The 19990-nt window shown below is 41.9% G+C and overlaps 2 protein-coding genes across 3 annotated transcripts; both read right to left on the reverse strand.

Annotated features, from left to right (window-relative positions):
• Positions 1-299: 299 nt before the first annotated feature.
• tmem165 (transmembrane protein 165) lies at positions 300-6797 on the reverse strand. 2 transcript variants are annotated; one of them, XM_030771302.1, is made up of 6 exons: positions 6535-6797; positions 4538-4763; positions 2980-3155; positions 2694-2876; positions 1460-1565; positions 300-1350 (listed from the first exon to the last, which is right to left on the reverse strand). In XM_030771302.1, the coding sequence occupies exons 1-6, from the start codon at positions 6673-6675 to the stop codon at positions 1274-1276; spliced, it is 909 nt and encodes a 302-aa protein (XP_030627162.1). In that variant the 5' UTR covers positions 6676-6797; the 3' UTR covers positions 300-1273. The 2 variants fall into 2 exon arrangements, with proteins under 2 accessions (XP_030627162.1, XP_030627163.1); XM_030771303.1 differs by lacking the exon at positions 6535-6797 and adding an exon at positions 5597-5729.
• Positions 6798-7545: 748 nt separating this feature from the next.
• Positions 7546-9537, reverse strand: srd5a3 (steroid 5 alpha-reductase 3). The gene is made up of 5 exons (XM_030772897.1): positions 9338-9537; positions 8782-8933; positions 8465-8656; positions 8085-8216; positions 7546-7805 (listed from the first exon to the last, which is right to left on the reverse strand). Exons 1-5 carry the CDS (start codon positions 9535-9537, stop codon positions 7546-7548), a joined length of 936 nt encoding a protein of 311 aa, XP_030628757.1.
• Between the last annotated feature and the right edge of the window lie 10453 nt (positions 9538-19990).

The raw sequence follows: 19990 nt of genomic DNA on the forward strand, positions 1-19990 counted from the left end.
TTGCCATCAAGTTCTTCTGTGTCACAATTTGAATAATGGCTTGTCCCAAGTGGAACCAGTCCTGTCAAATATTGACAATGTAGTCAAGTCACCCTGAAAACATTACAAAAACCAGCAACGTCAATCTTCCCTGATGTCTACAGTACTTACGCTAAAAAAAAAAGAAACAAAACAGGGATTTTTAAACCTTAACATAAAAATCTCTCTTTATGCTCCAAAATAGTAAATTATTTTTTAATATTTTTCACAAAAGAGAGAGAGAGAGAGAGGGAGAGAGGTTGGGAGGGGGGGGGGGGGGTAATAGTTTAGTGGCTTATGAAATAGATCTATTACTCGCTGCTATTGTCCATAACTACTTTTTCTTGGCAGTGTAGAATATTTCTCTTCAAATAAAATACCAAATATGAGCAATGAAAAGCCCAACAGGTTTGGAAAGAACCTCGAGCTTGACTGACCAGGGTAACTGAAAATGACCTAAAAGAAGGGTGGGACCAACCTTTTCCATTTCTAACCTAAATAGCTCATTCTGTCTGAGGAGAGGAATGTAAAGTGTTTCTTGGACAATAACGTTATTTATTTGCACTTCATGGGTGGAAAGGCCATTCATTTACATTGGACTGTTGTGTCAGACTGTTCATCCAGATGCACTATTAACGACTGCACAGACATGGCTCAGACAGAGAAGAAAGCCTCATTCCAACAGCGCTACAGCACATCTCTGTTCCTTACTGGCTCATATAACCATGATCCATGGATTTTTCAGTTCATTTCATTTCAAATGAACACTGCGCAGAGTGTGACTAGAGTGTTTGTGTGTTTGTGTTGCTGCCCTGAGATCTGCATTCAGTCAGGAAGGTGACCATTAACCTTAACCTGCCTGGCTAGGGCAGACACTCAGGCCTGGACTGAGTATGAACCCTTCATTCTCAAGTAAAGGAGTGAGCAGTCTTCTTCTTCAAATAAGAATAATAAATAATGATCAGTTAGGTGTCAAAAGAAAAGAAAAGAACAAATGAAAGTACCTGTGGATCATTATTCTATGGGAATCCATGTAAATTCAGAGAAAAGTAGAGGTGGTAGAGTTTGACTGGTAGAAACAATAGAATAATGGTTTGATGCTCATTCACACAGGAGCGATATCGTCACAGTCTCTCACACATACGCTCCCATCCAGCTGTGGGCTCTCACAGAGTCTCTGTAATAAGTCCCTTTTTCAGAGCAGGGTCAAGCTGTAGAGGTATTTACAAAAATAACTTTACAGTCCCTCCTCCAATCAGAATCCAGAGTCTGGCTTAATGAAGAGGGCGGAGAAGGCAAAAGCGAGGAAGACAATCCCACCGATGATTGTGACTGTAAGGAAATTTGTTAAACCAAAATTATTTTTAACAAGTCATGGCTGTATGATTGTGTACAAGTATGAATTTTAAATTCTGTGTATACTACTGAAGAATATTCTTACCAGTTCTAACTGAAATCTTCTGAGCAACCATTCTTCCACCAATCACAGCCAGACCTGTGCACAAACAGTGTCCGATTGTCCCGCCCACTGCCACACCAAAAGGATCCTGTAAAACAAGGCGATAATGCACATCTCTGAAACTACATGACCATACATTTATTTTATACACCAAAGGGAATTATTTCCCAGAATCTCAAAGAAGCAAACAAGCAAACAAAATAATCACTGTGGTGCACAACCACTTCTGGGGTTAGGCTCCACCCCTTTTCTTCCACTTCACTTCACTGTGGTTACGTCCATGTATTTATCAACAGGTGCTTATAACTGTACTACCTTTCAAGTTGCATTTGCTGACCTTTCATAAATGGTAGCAACCTTGGCTGGAAGTAACAGCAACTCAAGACTCATTTCGCTAACTTTCACTAAAAGAAAAAGATGCTTGATCTTCTCAGCGGATTTAAAGATTGTGTGATAAATAGAGGTGTAACGGTTCACCCTATCCAAAGCTTGGTTTGCACCTCCATTTTTGGGCTACGGTTCGGTTTGCGTCGTGGGTTCAGCTGAGAACAAGTACTGAAGTACTGCCACATTGGCGATTTGAATGAGGCAGGAGGATGTCCAGTTTCAGGCCTGTCACTCAGGGATGCCATTTCAGCAGAGAAAACAAGCACATGATCACTGACTGCTCTGACCTTTTTCTATTGCAGTGTAAAAAAAACACGTTTCTGCTTAGAGAGGCCTAAAGCTTAGATTCACTTTATTCGCTCATGTGGATTCATGTATTCCAGTATAACTTACAGAATTTATTTAAGTCAGCCTTAAGTCATCATATGTGTACCTCATGATAAGCACGGTGCATATATATGGTTGTAGTGAGAAATGAAAAAACGACAAACAAACAAAAAGCCGCATCTGTTTCAAACCATGATTAATGTTATTCTTAATTATCAAAAGCACAAACAGTGCTTAGGAATGTGATTTGGAATCACATTTGAGGGAAAAAAAAACTTCACTGGCAAAAGCTGAGGTGAAAAAAAAAAATCCATGCTTCACTAGAAACGTACCATGAACCAAACCAGGCCCACAGAACCAAAGTTTTCAGTCTCGCTACAAACCCATTACACCCCTAGTGTTAAGTGATTCTGTGATTTATTAATTTTAACCATATAGTATAGCCAGAATCCCCTGGTTCATCCTCTTATGTGACATTAGGTGTAAGATATGCCTTGCCTACCTCACGTGCAGCCAGCACGATGGTGGTGAGTTGCGAGCGGTCACCCCACTCGGCGAGGAAGGTGAGGGTTAGAGCCTGGATGAAGATCGGGGAGATCATGCAGTGCCATTTCCTCTGAGGCAGCATCGTGGCCGTCCCGGCCTCCATGTCCGGCATTCCGTTGGCCATTTTGGTCCGCTGCAGCTGCGGGCAACGCAAACCACTCAGAGACTCTGTGTTTGACTGATCACACCCGAGACATCGCAATCGATGCACGGAGATTTATAAATCGCCTTGTGCCGCTCACCTCCTCATCCTTTTTCTTAATCTCAGCCTGCACCTCCTCCAGCTCCTCCTGTCCTTCATCAGGGCTCATCCTCAGGCCCTCCCTCAGCATGCGCACGCCGAAGATGGCGAACAGTGCCGTCGATACGTAGTAGGTATAGATGCGTGGTATGATGGTGGTGGCGTAGCCGAACAGGACTGTTGGAGCACATACCACGAGTCTCAGTACCGCAATAAAGTGTGAAGAATGAGCTCCGGTCAAGCCTACAACAACCTACTCTTCTTTACAAACAGAGCCATCACACCATTCAGGAGTGTTCAGCTGTCACTCTCAACTACACGCGCAGAAGTGCTGACGTTTCTAAATCCAGACACTGGCACGTTACCAGCATGCATACAAACAACGCGGCGTTTCACCTTCCATCTCAGTAACTGTAGTATCGCCCATACCATCATCACACCGTCACGACCCATGCTATGACACCTCCTCCATCCTCAGTCATTCTGAACACAGCCAGATTAAGATCTTCGAATAATCACTTGGACAGGGACCAAAAGACGAATAGATTTCCAAACTCTTAATCCATCTGCAGTTACTTTCGCCTCAGTTGACACAGTGTTTCCCACAACCTACTCCTGAAGACCTACACACTGCATTATAAAGACTTCAAATGTTCAGAAGCTCTGGCTGTCTGCCCTCAGAACCTTGACTGTCTGCTTGATCAGACATAGCCAAGAATACGCTCACTAAGCTGAAAGCAGGGCTGAAGAGAATACACAGCCGAGCTTACAAAATAATACCAAGGAAGGTGGACCACACATTCACCTATCATTATTTTCACAATTAGGGCCAGAAACTGGTACTTGGAATCTGTCACAATTAATGGGCACAATCTGGGTATAGTGGTTAACTCTTAACTTTTAACAGCCACTTTTATTGAAGGTGCCAAAATGAGAAGTGCCTAGTTTATAACGAATAGCTCTGGTCTAGCCGCTGACTGTCTGAATCAGCAAAGCCTTCTAACCCAGCTGTAAATAATACCCCTGAGCCCAATCAATAAACAAACAGACCATCCACCATGATATACTGTAATGAAACAGCAACCAGTGCCTCTGCTCTTGCCTGTCTGCTTGATCAGGCTGTCAACTGCAGGTTTAAATGTAATTTCCTTGTAATTGTCATAAATATGTGCTAACCATCTCACAGAGACAAACAGGAACAAAAGTCTTTGGTATACGATGGGTAGTGGCTGTGTTTTTGGTGAAAACCGCACTGTGACTTTTGAAATACTCAGGCAGCGTGCAGTCATAACACTTGTGGTTTAACTGCACCGTCCTGACGTTTTCTTACCTAATCTCCACCCAAGCAGAAGGCCCAGAGTCCTTCTCAATCAATCATATTTCAAACATCAAAGAGAGACTGCCTACAACATTCATAATATTAAAAAAAAAAAGCCATTTGTTTAGTGTTACATGCAACATCCTTGTCTACTCTTAAAAATACCAACATTTTTCAATATTTCAACGTTTTGCTGTAACTAAAAACGAAATGCAGGCAAACACCAGCGGAGAGCACTTACCTGACAAGCAGGTCATTAAACTCAGAGCTAACATGGCACCCAGTAGGACAGTGAGGCGATTGTAACGCATGGCCATGATAGCAGCGATGAAGAAGGTCTTGTCCCCCAGCTCAGAGACAATGATGACGGAGAGGGAAGCCACGAAGGCGTGGATGAAACCCAGGTTGCCTTTACTGGCCTCAGCAGCGCTGACCGATAACAGAGCAGGCCGCTCGCTGGGAGCTTTCTGTCAATGGAAAACGGACAGAACACTGTTCAGAGTGCTGTAGTGCTACCATGCCACTCACACAAAGACGTTTGTGTGGATTAAAACGATTTTGTGTACAGTGAATAAGGACTTGTTTATGCACATGCAAAAATTCTTTCAGCGACCAAAGTTTTCACAATGATGCGTGTTGATTTAATCTGCCTTCCTGCATTGCTCCCCCAGTGTGACTGAAATGCACGAGGTGGTACACAGCAGTGTGACAGGAAACTGACACAGCAGACTTTTAAGTTTCTTGACCGACTTTCAATGTATTATTGGTTTCTAACCAAAGACTCATTATTATTTCATAGGACATTAGCCACGGACAATTTGAAATATCTAAAGATTCAAAGAGATCAATGAGGACATGAGCAGAGATTTGACTGGTCTTCATCTTTCCTTTGACACTTTTGGCTCTGCAGAGACCAATTTAATAATCCTTTATCCTCTTTTTGTCTGTTACCCTGACAGGTTTGATCAGCAATGGAAAATAAAGGAAACCCCAAGTGTTTCAATAGGGTGTTGGGCCACCACATGTTGCAACAACAACTTCAGTGTGCCTAGGCATAGATTCTCAAAGTGTCTGTAACATCACTGAAGGGCTACAGGGTTTAAGTGCCCCAACAAGAGAGAAATGCTTCATTCCCAGAATCACTTTCTTTGTTTACATTTATCCTGCCATTCATGGGATTAAACGGATCTCAGCTGACTATGTCCACACCACAAGAGCCACCAGAACCCTTCAACATGGGAAATAAGCACTCAGGTTTGTATGTTTATTTTTTCTGTGCACCACATACACACGTTCTCACCTGTCGAGAAAACAATGAACCATTACTCATTTCATCACGACTTTCTTGCCACGGCTCTGCGGTCGATCCCTGCACCACTTTCAAACGTGCGTTTTGTGTGCAACACTGCGATCCAACCGTTCCATCTCGTGAAGTTCTTGGAGGAATGTAAATTCACGCAGTGACTGATGACAGAGCTGCTGGTCTGTTTTGCTTGCATTTTGAGCAAATTCACAGACACCACCGCAAGGAAGTACGCATTTTCAAGCACAGTTGACTCTAACTGATATCTCTCGCTCAGACGCTGACTTTAGGATATTTTACGTCGTGAAAGACCAGCGAGCTGAGCAGCCTTTGTAACCGAGGCTTCTTTCAAAGAGAAGACATCCTTCATTCAAAATATCACCGCGATGTCCTCTACCCGTGTTGGCCACGTTAATGAGCAAGTACCCATGTTCAACATTTTTACACACGGCCCTAAAAGGGATGGGAGGCTGACTATATAAGTAACTCAGGGTCTATACCTGGGTAGAAGAAATAGCCTAAAATACTTTCAATCAGTCATTAGCTCCAGGGTGTCCTTTATAGCAACATCTAACATACTCTTGTAACGTCAGCATTAGTTTTACGAAGCTTATTGTGACAGTTACAGTGTGTCACATAAAAATTACAACGACCCTGATCCACGGAGAACTGTCGATGTATATTAATATAATATGTATTTATATGTAAAAGTTATACGGTACGGTATTTCACAAGGTAGCCAGAAACGTTGCTAAAACGATTAGGTTAGCTGGAAACCTAATCTTCCATACAGCTCAAGTTTGGACTACCTCAGCAAGCTAACCAACAAGACCGTTAATATTAGCATACCTAATAGTTGTTACAGCTTAATAACATCTAGTCTCAGCCGGCTTAGGTCACTTGGTAAGACACAATTTTCTGTCTCTTAGGTTTACCTCTACAGGATGTTGCTCCTGAACGACTTTTTGCTCCTCTTGAATCCCAGCAACTTCAACTGAAAACAACATGACGACCATTGGCACTAAGGCGCATATCACCATGGCCCCACCATGCCTCTCGCCGGATCGGAGAGGCATTTTACAAGTGAGCTGGGGCAAGAAACAGTACAATATATTCCGGATATTCAGTTCATAAAATAGTTTACACGATTGCGTTAATGCAATTATCACTATTATTTCGAACTAGCTGACTATGACCATCACTACTAAGCTTCGAGTCCCAAACTGGACTAGGAAATGTGTTGTGCAGTCAAACAATATTGGTATAATAAATATGATTGGCTGACTATGAGTGCAAACGTGTACTTTATAGAAAAACGTCATTGAGAGGACGCTATATGATTGGCCAAAGAAAATGTCCGTAAATTACGTAATGGAAATCATTTCAAGGTAGGTGGAGTTGCAAACGGAGGAGGAAGTAAATAGAAGCAAGTAGTCAGTGTGTTCATGTGCGGGTCAAACGTATGTACTCTAACGCTCACGAGTCAGGTTTTATTGTCGGTGGACATTTGCTGTGAAATGATTCTAGCTCAGTCTGGTGAACTGCAATAAAAAGAGGGCAGTTTGTTTCTTGTCGATATGTTCTAGTTCACTTGGAAACACTGAAATGTGAATCTGTTTTCTGACTCAGCTTGTACACTTCACCAGTGAGTTGCAGTAGTTACTGTTGCTGTTTCACATTCAAACCAGGGGAAAAGCTAGAGGGCATTTCCAAGGCAACACTTGTGGCATCTCCTTGGTTACTCACATCTGATACCTTAACCACTGCTCCCTCATGTCATTTGATACTCTCCTTGATGGACAGATTGAACCAGTCTCAACATTTTAATCATCACACTTAAAACGACAGAGGAGCCTGTGTCTTTTTTTTTTTTTTTTTTCACATTGTTTATTCTGATACCAAAAACAACACTAATTTCAATAGGAACGTTACATGATTGACCAAAGTTACAACAGATAAGGAATGAAAGCTTTGCGTTGTTGTGGATATGAATCAAATTTGCTCTTATAATACTCATGGCAGAGCTGAGCAGCCAGTGCCTGGTTAAACAGGACGTAAAGCACCACCAGCCACCATGTCAGTGAGCTGCCTCCAGAACAAAGGCCAAGTGACCCGTAAATCAGCAGCTCAGCAAAGTAGTGTGGACAGGAGACAAGCTCAAACCAGTCTCCACATGGCATCCTGTGAGCAAGAGTCTCCACCATACCTGTATATAGAGAAGACAAAGGGTTATCAAAATTCTCAGGTCTTGCAGAATCAGTGAAACAGCTTCCATGAAAAAGGCTTCTCAACAATAAAACCCGAGCCGTGGTAATACGATGGTGCTGGTAAATAACTTGATCTTTTCTAAGAAACATATCTGACTCCTCCATGACCTAATTAAGGTTTCCTGGAGGTCAACTGCATAGTCTAATTGGACCTTTCATGTGAACTTGAGTGCCCTCTCTTTACTGGAGTCTCTAATGACACACCTGAACCACACTACCTGAGCTTCCTGTGCGCAGGTTGGCAAGCAGTGAGAGACAGCGGTGCTGGAAGAGTGAGGCCCAAAAGTAAAGCAGGGTGCCAGCTCCATGGTACCATCTCAGCTGGGAGAGGAGAGGAGCACCAGAAATCCCTGACAGATAAATATCACAAGTATGGATTATCAGTTTTATTTACATGACTAACTCCTAAAAAGGGTTTTGGGGTATAAAACAAAAAGTGCTATATAAGATTATTGCATTTCCAAAGCGGAAAATACTTATTTAGATGAACATTTTTAGTGTAAGAATGAAATCTCCATTAGTACATTAAAATTAAGCATTTGGTAGCAAATGTTTGGAAAAATGAATGAGATCATGATTAGGTAGAACAAGTGCTCACCATTTCTAGACTGAGAGACATTCACACATAGGACGGTAAGTCCCAGAAAGATGTAGTAACTCAGACCAAATGTGTATTGAACAACATTGATCACACCATCAGAGAATACACTGACAAAAAGGCACTCTGCCAAACGCCTTAAGGTGTGGACCCACAGCAGCACGTGCAACAGCAGAACAGACAACTTTAGATCTGGAGGGGCAGACGGGAGCAGTGTTACAGACACGATATCATTAAATGTGGATCACGGAATAAATGCTCTAAGACAATGTAAAATTGCTGTGGAATGTCAATACATGAAATAAAATAAAGAGTACCATTCCAAGCTTCCGTTGGTTCGCCGGTCAGAAACTCGAGCACGTGAGACAAGTATTGTGGGTATGGCTTGTTCATGAGCACAACTCGGAGGGAAAGGATGATGAGGAGACCATTCCAAATGGAGGACACTGCATAAAAATGCCAGAACCACCTATAAGAGAGAAAATTACTATTAGCTTGTTAAGTACTGATAGTCTCGAAGGACAAGGTTAATTTGTATCTTTATCGTAAGTCACGGATTATTCATTAATACCTCTCAGAGAAACACAGATGCAGATGCATTACAGATGCATTATGGAATAAATCCATTTTCAGATGGATTCAAGTTTTGAACGCTCGAAGCAATTGTATTGCTATTCAAGCAGGCAATATAACATTTTGCAAAACTTCGCACTATGGTCATGAATCACAAGAATATAATGCTCAAAAGACAGTTGATAAGAGTTGTCTCTACTAAATGTAAAGCAAAAACCAAGCTCAATATGTCAAGACAACAGCCTCGAGTCGCTCATAATTAAAGAGTATTTTGGCCACGTTAGGATTGACCATCATCACCTTTTCGGGACGTCAAATATGCACAGCCAGTGCGGGCGCTTACACTGCCTTGTTTTCCCGTATCGAATCAGATCCTGAAACACCTGATTAATTTTATGCGGAATTCGGGCACTAAAACTCTGGAAACAACGCGCAAACAGAAAGGCAACTGCCAGCAGCAACCAGATTATATCCACTGGTTTGACAGTAGGCAGCATCATAGCAACATCTCGCCGTCCGACGGTCACAGCTGTTCGTCGGCAGACAAAAAAGATTCACATAGGTTCCGCAACAGCGTTTTGGTAATTCCAACACTATAACGTTATCGCCATTATATGTAAGTAATACTTCTTCTGAAAAATTATATAATGTCAGATATTTTCACCATCACTGTCAAAGAAATGTACATAAAGCCGTTCTTACATCGCGAAGGCAAAAGAACTACTTGAGGTAAGGGAAGTCGGCAGATGATCATACAAACAACAGGTGGCAGCAAATGTCGAGAAAGATTGAGAGCAAAACCGAAGTAATGTGTTTGTCTGCGATCCACTTGGATGAATAACCATGGAAACACTAAGACCCCTCATATATATGTGTGTGTGTGTGTATGTACACACACACTCACACTCGCACATCTCTCTCTCTCTCTCTCTCTCTCTCTCTCTCTCTCTCTCTCTCTCTCTCTCTCTGTACACACACATATATATGTACACATACACGGTGCCTTCAAGAGTTATTGGCACACTTATTTAAATGAGTGAAAAAGGCTGATGAAAATTCCCTATACTGTTTATCAAATGTTGTCTTTACTCAGTGTATAAAGAAAATATGCAAATTCCATATGAGCCCGGTGCCACAAGAAAAAAGTCACAGGTGATCACAAAATAAATTTTATTCCAAAAAAGATGTGTTGCAATTGTTGGCAGCCCTCATTTGGTATTTTGTGCAACCGCACTGAGTTATCTCCTTTAATGTTTTATAAGGCATGAGAACACAGAAGAAGGGATTTTCGATCATTCCTCAATGCAGAATCTCTCCAGATCTTGCAGAGTCCTGAGTCTTCTCTTGTGCACTCTCTTCTTGAGCTCAGCCCACAGGTTTTCAGTTGGGTTTTGGTCAGGGGACTGGGATGGCCTTGGCAAAAGCTTGATTTTGTGTTCTTTTAACCATTTTTGAATGGATTTTGATGCTTTGGACTTTTGTCCTGCTGGAAGATCCCACCATGACCAAGTTTTAGCTTCTTGGCAGAGGCAGCCACATTTAAAATTTTCATTGAAAATCACCTGGTACTTCCTGGAATCCATAATGCCATGTATGCCAACAATACTACCAGGGCCATTGAAGGAGAAACAGCCAAACAGTATCACAGATCCTCCACCATATTTAATGCATGGTATTAGGTTTTTCTCTGTAGCCCCCTGTATTTCTACGCTAAACTCACCTTGAGCGTTTGGAGTCAAAGAGGTTAATTTTTGTTTTGTCTGACCACAGCACCCTGTCCCAGTTAAAGTTCCAGTGGCATCTGGCAAACTCCAAGTGCTTTTGCTTGTGGCAAAAAGATAGGAAAGGCTTCTTTCTGGTATACCTTCAAAACAGTTTGTTGGCATGGAGGTGGCACCCTATGTTGGATTTGGAGACACGGTGACCCCAAGATGCCACCAAACTCTGTAGCTCTGAAACTGTGCTCTTTGGAGATTTTTTTCTTTTTGCTTCTGTGACCATCCTCCTCACTATGGCTGCTGACAAAATAGCCTTGCATCCTCTTCCAGGCTGGTCCATGATAGTTTTGAATTTCTTAATAATTGCCCTTAACTGGGAAATTTAAGTCGAGCAGTTATTTTCTTGTATCCATTCCCTTATTTGTGCAAGTCAACACACTTTTGCCTTATTGCAGTGAAATATTCTTGAATCTTTCCCATGGTGACAGATGACTAAGGGATTTGGGCCCCGTGTCACCTCATTTTTGTGTCCCAGTGAAACAGGAAATCATTGATGACAGCTTAAAATTTCCTAAATGCTCAGGCCAACTTAAAATTAGCTAAATATGCGTGAGATCATACTTCAATTTCATTTCCTTAATCCAAATTTCTTAGGGTGCCAATAATTGTGACCAATGTGATTTCGTTTTAAAACTTATTTTTCACTAATGGTAGCCTTATTCTCAGACTAAACTTGGCTCACATAAAGGTAAGATTTTTTTTTCTACTTTCAAAATAGTTTTAAGATAATAACTGTGGTAATAAGTGATACAATTTTTAAGGTGGTAATAATTCAGGAGGGCATTGTATGCATACATACATACATACATACATACATAAGTACACATACACACACACACAAAAGGTGTGGAGAGTACACTGACCCTTAAATGGCAGTGCATCAAACTGCCCAGAATAACAGGAGCAGACCAGCACTGTTCAATTCCTTGGTAATATATCTAGCTAATCTTTGCTGGTGTGCATAAATATGAGCTGACTAATGAGCTGGTTTGCCAATAATAGTATGCTATTTCAAGCTGCTGAGGCTAAACAAGTCAGTGGTATTTTAAAAAGCCAGCTTCTCCTTCTGCTTCAGCTATATTTTTTCAGGTGGTGGCAGAGGGGTTGCAAACTGACCTCTTCATTAATATCACAGTTATAGACATGGACAATCCATAGCCATTGTTGTAGACCTACAGCTGTTCTTTCAAGTTGCATAGGGCATTTCCTTCGCTATTTGTCTAACTTTAAGATTAAGGTCAGGGTCGGAGTTAGTGCAAACCTATTTCATTTCAGTTCAGAACTGTTGCAATAGCTGACCTGAACTTATGGCTCTAAGAGAGTAGTTTTAGGTTCTCAGGGCCTGGAAACAATCCTGATGAAATCCGTCCTGAATATTGATTCCTAATTTGAGTTAATGTATACACAGAGTGATGTCTCCCTCTGTGTATTCCCCCTCTGCAGAGTATGACCTAAGCTTGAGGTCACCAGCATCAGAAGTGAATAAGGACACGTTCAGCAATACAGCTAACCAGACATCAAAGAGTGGTGCAGGCATGTTTATTTGGGCCCCTCTTCTAAGGGATGAAACAGGAACTTTGAAACTGTGCATGTCGTCAACAGGCAGATGTCTGTGTGCTTTTTTCAGACCGTTGGAAGATGTATTGTCTACATAGCAAAAATGACAAAAAAAGTCCTCATGCAGGGGGAAAAAAACACATTAAAGCAAAAGCAGGGCCGGGCAGCATTTCTAAAGTGACACTAACTGACAGTAACTGACAGTTGTCACTGTCAGTTAGTGTCACTTCCCCATCTCAGAGGGGAAGTATGGATTTATGTTCTTAGAAGGACCCTAACATCACGTCTGTAACGGGCTGAGGTGTAGAAACTACTGCTGGTGTGAGAGGAGAGTAAAAGAGTCAACAGGAGACAGACTATATTTTACATATTTCTCTCCAAAGGGTAACTGAAACATGAAAACTAGCTGTTTCATGAGTTTAATCAGATATTGTTGAACAAGAATGAAAGTATACACTAACTGATAGAGAATAGAATAGAATAGAATAGACTAGAATAGAATAGAATAGAATAGAATAGAACAAAGCTTAACTGAATTGAATATTAACTATGTGCACACAGTTCCCACCACTTAGAAAATGTCCAAATGTTATGTTCTGTGTTCAGCTGTGTAGACTGATAGCATGATTTAAAGAGTGCAATTAAACACAAGCATTTGAAAGATTGTACCAAGATAAGAGCATGAAGAAAATTAATAAGATAAATAATGAAATTTCATTTGGCTTTTTGTCTAATTTATACCCTCATGTACCTTATCTCAGCAATGTCCTTGACCTTTGAGAGAGAACTCATTGTCAGCTTAGGGAGGATCTTTGTGGAAAAAATACTGTGACTCTGCACAACATATCCCACAATTCATACAAGACTGAAATTCTGTAGCCAGGTCAGGTCATTTGATGTATCCCCCCATTACTATAACTAGTTTGATCTAGTAGCAATGATTTGTCCATTTTTGACATAGAACTTCAGTTATAAAGATTAAATGTTAGCCCAGTTGTCTCCCATGTAAGGACGAGTGGGAGTATGGGGTGATGTAATGGTCTCTGCATTAGTTTGTTGTATCTCTCCTTTTTTTCCTGAGATCCATGATTGCAAGTGAGGCTCATTATTTGGCAGCACTTTTAATTGCACAGTTCTCTTTATACCTTTATATCTCTGTAGTGCCAAACCATATGGATACTGCAAGCAGAGATCAAGGCAAAATCAGTAAAACTGTGTGTGTGCATGTCTGAGAGCAAAAAACACAGAGAAAGAGAGAGAGTGTTTGTGTTTTCTGTCTTTCAATGCAAGGAAATTTCCCACTATTAGTAAGAATGTGGACCACCAGAAAACTCTGTGTGTGTGTGTGTGTGTGTGTGTGTGTGTGTGTGTGTGTGTACGTGTGTATGTGTGTGTGTGTGTGCGCACGCGTGTACGCGTAGGATAAAGTAAAAGGATGCCTCTAAGAGGAGCATGGTTTCCTGTCTAAGGATGTGTACTCCGCTTCCTGTCCCCTCCTTTCTTCCGCATTTTACCCAGTGGTGGATTCATACATTGCCCCCTTATGATCTCCTCGCTGTTTGCTCCGACCCCTTTTCCCGTTTCCATCCACTCATCCCCTCTCAATCAATCCGCTCCTTCTCCCCAAACTTTCACTTCCCCCACACTCTCTTTTACTCATTTCACATACTCTTCACTCACCGTCTTCCTTTCCAAGTTTCATACATGTGACCCTCTAGTCGGGGTTTTTCTCACACACACACTGATCTAACGTAGCCCACTCTCATCCAGCACTTTCTTCTATGCTCTGTCATTGGCCTGTGCTCTGATTGACAGCTCATCTCACATTCACTGCTCACACACACTCTCTTATCATTTGCATGTACGGTGTACCAGGAATGAAGTTGTGCTACTTTACACTGGGCAGTAAACTGCATAGGTAAATTCATTTTAGAGAGGAAATGAGATTAGGAAGAGCAGAGCACTTTGTTAAAAATTAAACTTAGTCAAGCAAACTTCTGATTGGTTACAAACATGATGAGGAGCCTCTGCAAGAAGATCTAAGAACATTGTTTTGTGTGTGTGCGTGTGCATGTGCGTGTGCGTGTGAGTGTGTGTGCGTGTGTCTGTGTGTATCTGTGTGTCTGTGTGTGTGTGTGTGTGTGTGTGTCTGTGTGTGTCTATGTGTGTGTGTGTGATTTGAATAAATTTTGTGGTACTTGACTGCTCTGCATTGACTTTCCATCAGCGTGTTGCTGGCAGTGGGCGATTCAGGTCTGGAATGTGATAAGTGAATTGACCTGGGACCTAAGCCTCAACCAGATTATTTGAAAACAACAAGCTCAATGTTTCCAAGGGAACTTAACATAAGACACTGAGCCAACATAAACTCGATAAATCCATTGATGTGTTTCTCTTGGCTTTGTGACAGCGTGCTGGGACACAAACTTGACTGTATGTATCTGTCAGTCTGCCCGAGACACAACTCAAATGTGAGTACGCGTGAATGTGTATATAACAGATTATCTTATAGGAGCAATTGTACGACTGTGTGCTATACAAGTGTCCTTTATGCATCTCTTGTTAAATATGCTCACAAGAAGCTGAAAGACAGCACGTTAATATCTTTTGATGAAAAAAACAAGTGCATCTAGTCTTGACCACATTGAAAAACATCTTGCAGTTTTACTTAATACCCAGTGTAAAGCTAGAGCACTCTGATGTGAAGGCTTTTATTCAACTGCTACACCATCATTTGAACAGCTACCGTGCTTATAATGGTCCCCAGCCAGTGCTCTGTGGTTAAATATCCTGCCGCTAAATCACCGTCCGTTGTCCCACAGCTCCTCCAGGATCCAGAAACAACACCGTCTAGTGTCTCCTCTCTACTCTCAGAGAAGAGTCCAAGCCCTCTACACTGACTCCCCTGTTTCTCCGGTCATGTCATCCTGCCTGCTCATTCAGTCAAATGAGAAGAAACGTGTTGTTCACACACTGAAAGCACAGGAGAATTTCAACATTGATCAGAACTCACATTTTCGTGGCTGTTTACAGTCTTGTAAATAGCCACGATAGGCTATCTAAAGTCATGCTTAAGGGACTTTTAAAAGTATGATGGATCTTGAAATCCTCGGTTCATATTTCGGCACCGAAAACAAAAGAATAAACAGAGAAACAATAAGGCCTTTGTTAAAACATCCAGTGTTTTCATTGACTGGTTCAAAATTCAACCTTTTCAATTTTCTGCTTTAAACAGTTCATGCAGTGTGCGTAAGTAAATCCTAATTGCATTTTGTATCAGGTTTTTGTCTTCATAGGGGAAACACAGAGGTTTTATCTTAGAGAAAGCAGCTCACGTGTCCACAGAACAAGGTAGCTGATAAATGTTTATAGCTATGCATTTTCTGTGTGTAGTCAGACTAATTGGAATAGACATTACTAATGTAATTTCACTTGTAAATGCACATGGATGTTTCTGTCTGCATCTTTGTGCTAACTGATGCAATGCTAATGGTTAAATATTGGATGGGTGTAACGTAAGACTTCCTCTGAAGCCACGGGTGATGCATTCCAGGAGTTAAAAGATACTCTGTGGTGTAGACCTAGAGGAGAGAAGAGTACAGGCATGACCTGCCCATAGACCTGTCTCTGTGTATCGCTTACATGCTTCTTGGTCCCAGCAAAGAAAGAGCTACCTTGAGCTAAACAATTTATTTCTTTGTGTGTGTGTGTGTGTGCGCGCATGTGTGTGTGTGTGTGTGTGTGCGCATGTGTGTGTGTGTGTGTGTGTGTGTGTGTGTGTGTGTGTGTGTGTGTAAGTCACACAGTAGTCTTTCACCCATTGTGCTGGTTGGCGAAGGCTGGTTTTCCATTGCCCTCTGTGTTTTCTTTTCCAGTGCCTTGTACTGATGACAGAACAGGAACAGGCACACCTTTGCCTGTATGGAGTGGATACCAGACCCAAACTCACGGCAGGACTGAGGTATCAGCGTGAATTTGAACAATAAGGGGATGCACACAATTCCAATATTCTTTTTATCTAATGGGAAACTTTCATTTCATCAAACTTTCAATTCATCCATCCAATGTTCATCCAAACAATCAATCAATCCATCATTAGAGGTTTTTTTTTTTAAGTTATGCATAAATATACTGCTGACATAACCTGCCCATTCTCTGTTTCCTGTGGCGTCCCCTCTTTGTATCTCTAAGTCTCCACAGTGGTATATGTTTTGTCCCCTCACACTCACACTCTAAACCCGTGCCCTTCTTCCTTCCATTTAAATTTGTAGACAACATGTTTATATCTTGAGTCCAACTGACTCTAAGGAACATTCACTTAGAAATGCAACACGTTAACGTCCCGTAAAATCAGTAAAGACACTCATAAAAACCTCCTAATGGAATGTGTCTAATGGAAGCCCCTGAACCCCTCCCCTTCTGCTGTTAGAAGTGGGGGGATGCAGGTGGAAGTGGGTCCCAGTAGAAGTGGCCAGGACAGGAAACATGTGGTGGTAGGAGACCCAAATGCTGACTCCTGTATGCTCACCCCACCATCACCCCTACCAGTAAAAGCCAAGGCAACCCCCTACATACACGCATGCGCACACACACACACACACACATGCACACACACGCGCGCACACGCACATACACACGCACACCCTACAGTGTACAATGCCGACTGAATTGCATGTGATGACACAAAGAAGTTGGACAATGAAAACTGTTTTCTAGAATACCCAGACTTATTAATGCTCACTCAACATTCACTTATTAAATTTAGCAAATTTCAGTCATTTTCCACCAAAGACAGGGACAAAACATCAGAGACAGCAAATATGTGGTGAATGATGAGTAGCTGAGCCACCCCTTCGCATTCAGAATACCTTCAGTCCTTCTTTGAAAGCTGTTGCGCTAGATTTGAACCCTTTCCTAGAAAACTTTTCAAGAGGGAAATCCTCTAGCTCTTCAAGAGATAAAGGAGGTCGAAATCTACTCTGCAGTATACACTTCAAAACTTGCCATCAAGGTTCAGTGACTTTTAGATGACATGATTGAGGAGGCCATACATTTAAACTTCATCCATACGTTCAAGAAAGTTTCAGTCCATTTAACGGTGATAATGGGGCATTGTCTTGGATTGTGGATATGGTGTTTGTACAGTAAGGGCACCTGATCACCTTAAATGACTTCCTATTCTTTGGTTGTTTTTCTACCATGCAGAGAAATTATAAGATTCATTGACACCCATGAAATGGCTCCTTATACATTTATTATATCCATATGTTTAAAGATTAGTAAGAGGAAGTGTGGGATAAAGACATCATTCGGCTTTCTCCACAACAGAAAAAGACCAGAAGATGTATCATCACGCCTAAGGTGCTCTTCTATACCTGCTCTCCTCCCTCTATCTTGAGGGAAACTTGAACTTACTACTTATTGCTCACACTTAGTGCCCACTCTCAGGTCTCTCGTTATCCTGGAGCTTGAATAGTTTTTCTCACTTGTAAGTCACTTTGGATAAAAGTGTCAGCTAAATAAATGTAATGTAATGTAATTCAATGTAATGTAATCATCAGTCCATATTACATTCTTCCCTGGCTTTGGAGACCCACTTTTTCATCCATTATGTCAAACCGTGCTTTTTACTTAATCAGCAATGGTTACATGCAACTTTTCAGTGACAGGTTTACTATAAATACCAGCCTGGTGATGGTCACAGTGTGTCATTTTTTCTTGAGGTGTGTATGCTGTGATAATTTTCAAGATCATTGTTTTGTGCTTTTAAGTATCTTAGCAAGTAAGTCTATTCTTGTCAGTGATTGATTGGTTAATAGGACCGGGTGTTACAATCCCTGTAGATCAGTACTTTACTCGAGTGGGGTTATCCTGATGTTGGGCGGAAAGCTGACCATCAGAGGATGTTTCTCCGGTGGCTTATTTGGCCCATTAAAGTCGGTCTAATATCTCATATTGCTTTAAAGACTCACATATTTAAAGGGCTAATTGTCACACCTCCTTTATACATGACACATAGTACTAGTTCACTTCTTATCACTCACCTGCCTGGTTGCCTGTGTAACTGGAATTTAGTGACTTTAAAATCTGATTGCCTTTCTATATGCCACATTGCCTTTATTCTCTGCACACCCTGTGGCTTTGTCTACGTTTTGTGTCCAGACTCTTTGACTTCTATAACCCAGATCACTCACTTACTCATTATCTAAGCCGCTTATCCTAATCAGGGTCGCGGGGGGGGGGGGGGGGGGGGGGTGTGTGCTGGAGCCTATCCCAGCGCTCATAGGGCGAAAGGCGGGGAAACACCCTGGACAGGTCGCCAGTCTATCACAGGGCAGACGCACAGACACACTCACACACACATTCATACCTAGGGGCAATTTAGCATCTCCAATTCGCCTAACCTGCATGTCTTTGGACTGTGGGAGGAAACCGGAGCTCCCAGAGGAAACCCACGCAGACACAGGGAGAACATGCAAACTCCACACAAAAAGGACCCTGCCTGCCCCGCCGGGAATCGAACTTCTTACTGTGAGGCGACAGCACTACCCACTGCACCACCGTGCCGCCCCTAACCCAAATCATCTGTTGGAATTACACTCAGTATGTTTCTGGTTGCCATTTTAGGAACTCCACAGTGCTTATATGAGAGGTTACACTGATCCAAGCCCTCGTATGCAATGGTCAGTGAAGATTTGCCCCTCCGGGATTCAGTGCCACTGTCCTCACTGAAGTTATGCAACAGTTGTGTACGTGTTGTGGCTGAACATAGAAGTAGCATTGTCTTTCTTGAAATGGCTTCTGGCAATATTTGCACAGAGATACAGAACCTCTTCCTGCTCCTCCCTTATGCGCCTTTGTTTTCATACCACCTCCCAAAATCGTTCTGCTATTCAGCAGACTCAAGTCCGCTCAACTGCCTCAAACCCACCATCCTCCCATAACCCCCTGCTGCCTTTGTTCCTCTCCTCTCCCCATCCACCCATGCCAAAATGACAGTTTCTCTGGGTTAGTTTGTCCCGACTCAGTGGAAAAACAAGACAGGCTGTCACGGTTTGCTCTGTCTTTTTTCCTGAAAGGGGAAGAGAGATGAAAGGAAAACCATGTTATTGATGTTGTCCTCTCAGCTAGGGAGGCATGGCCCTGACAGGCTGTAAACAGACTTTGGAATGGTCAAGGGGTCAGCTGCCACACCACTACTCACAGACAGTTAGATAATGTGAAGGCAAAGGGGATGTACAGGAGAGTCTTTCAAAGGCTGCTGCTTGGGATTGTCAGTGAGGGGATGATGATGATGCCGAAGATTATAGTTATTATGAATAATTATTATTGTTGTTGTTGTTGTACTGTTGTGTGTGAAAAGCAAGTAATTTAACATTATAATGCTGAATGTTCAGTGAATAGGCCATGACAGTTAATTAATGGAGCAACACTAAATATTCACTGGCAGCCGGGTTGTATGCACTTTGCCTCTTTGTGCTGAAAATTTTTTTTAAACACTTTCAAAATGAAATCTTGTGAGTGATTCAATCACAAGATTGACTCAATCGCAGGATCAATCTTTCGGTTGGTTCCAAGATGCTTCAGTTGTAAATATGTACAGTATAATTAATATGCA

This window comes from Chanos chanos, chromosome 4 (genome assembly GCF_902362185.1).
Source record: "Chanos chanos chromosome 4, fChaCha1.1, whole genome shotgun sequence".
Classification (NCBI taxonomy): Eukaryota; Metazoa; Chordata; class Actinopteri; order Gonorynchiformes; family Chanidae; genus Chanos; species Chanos chanos.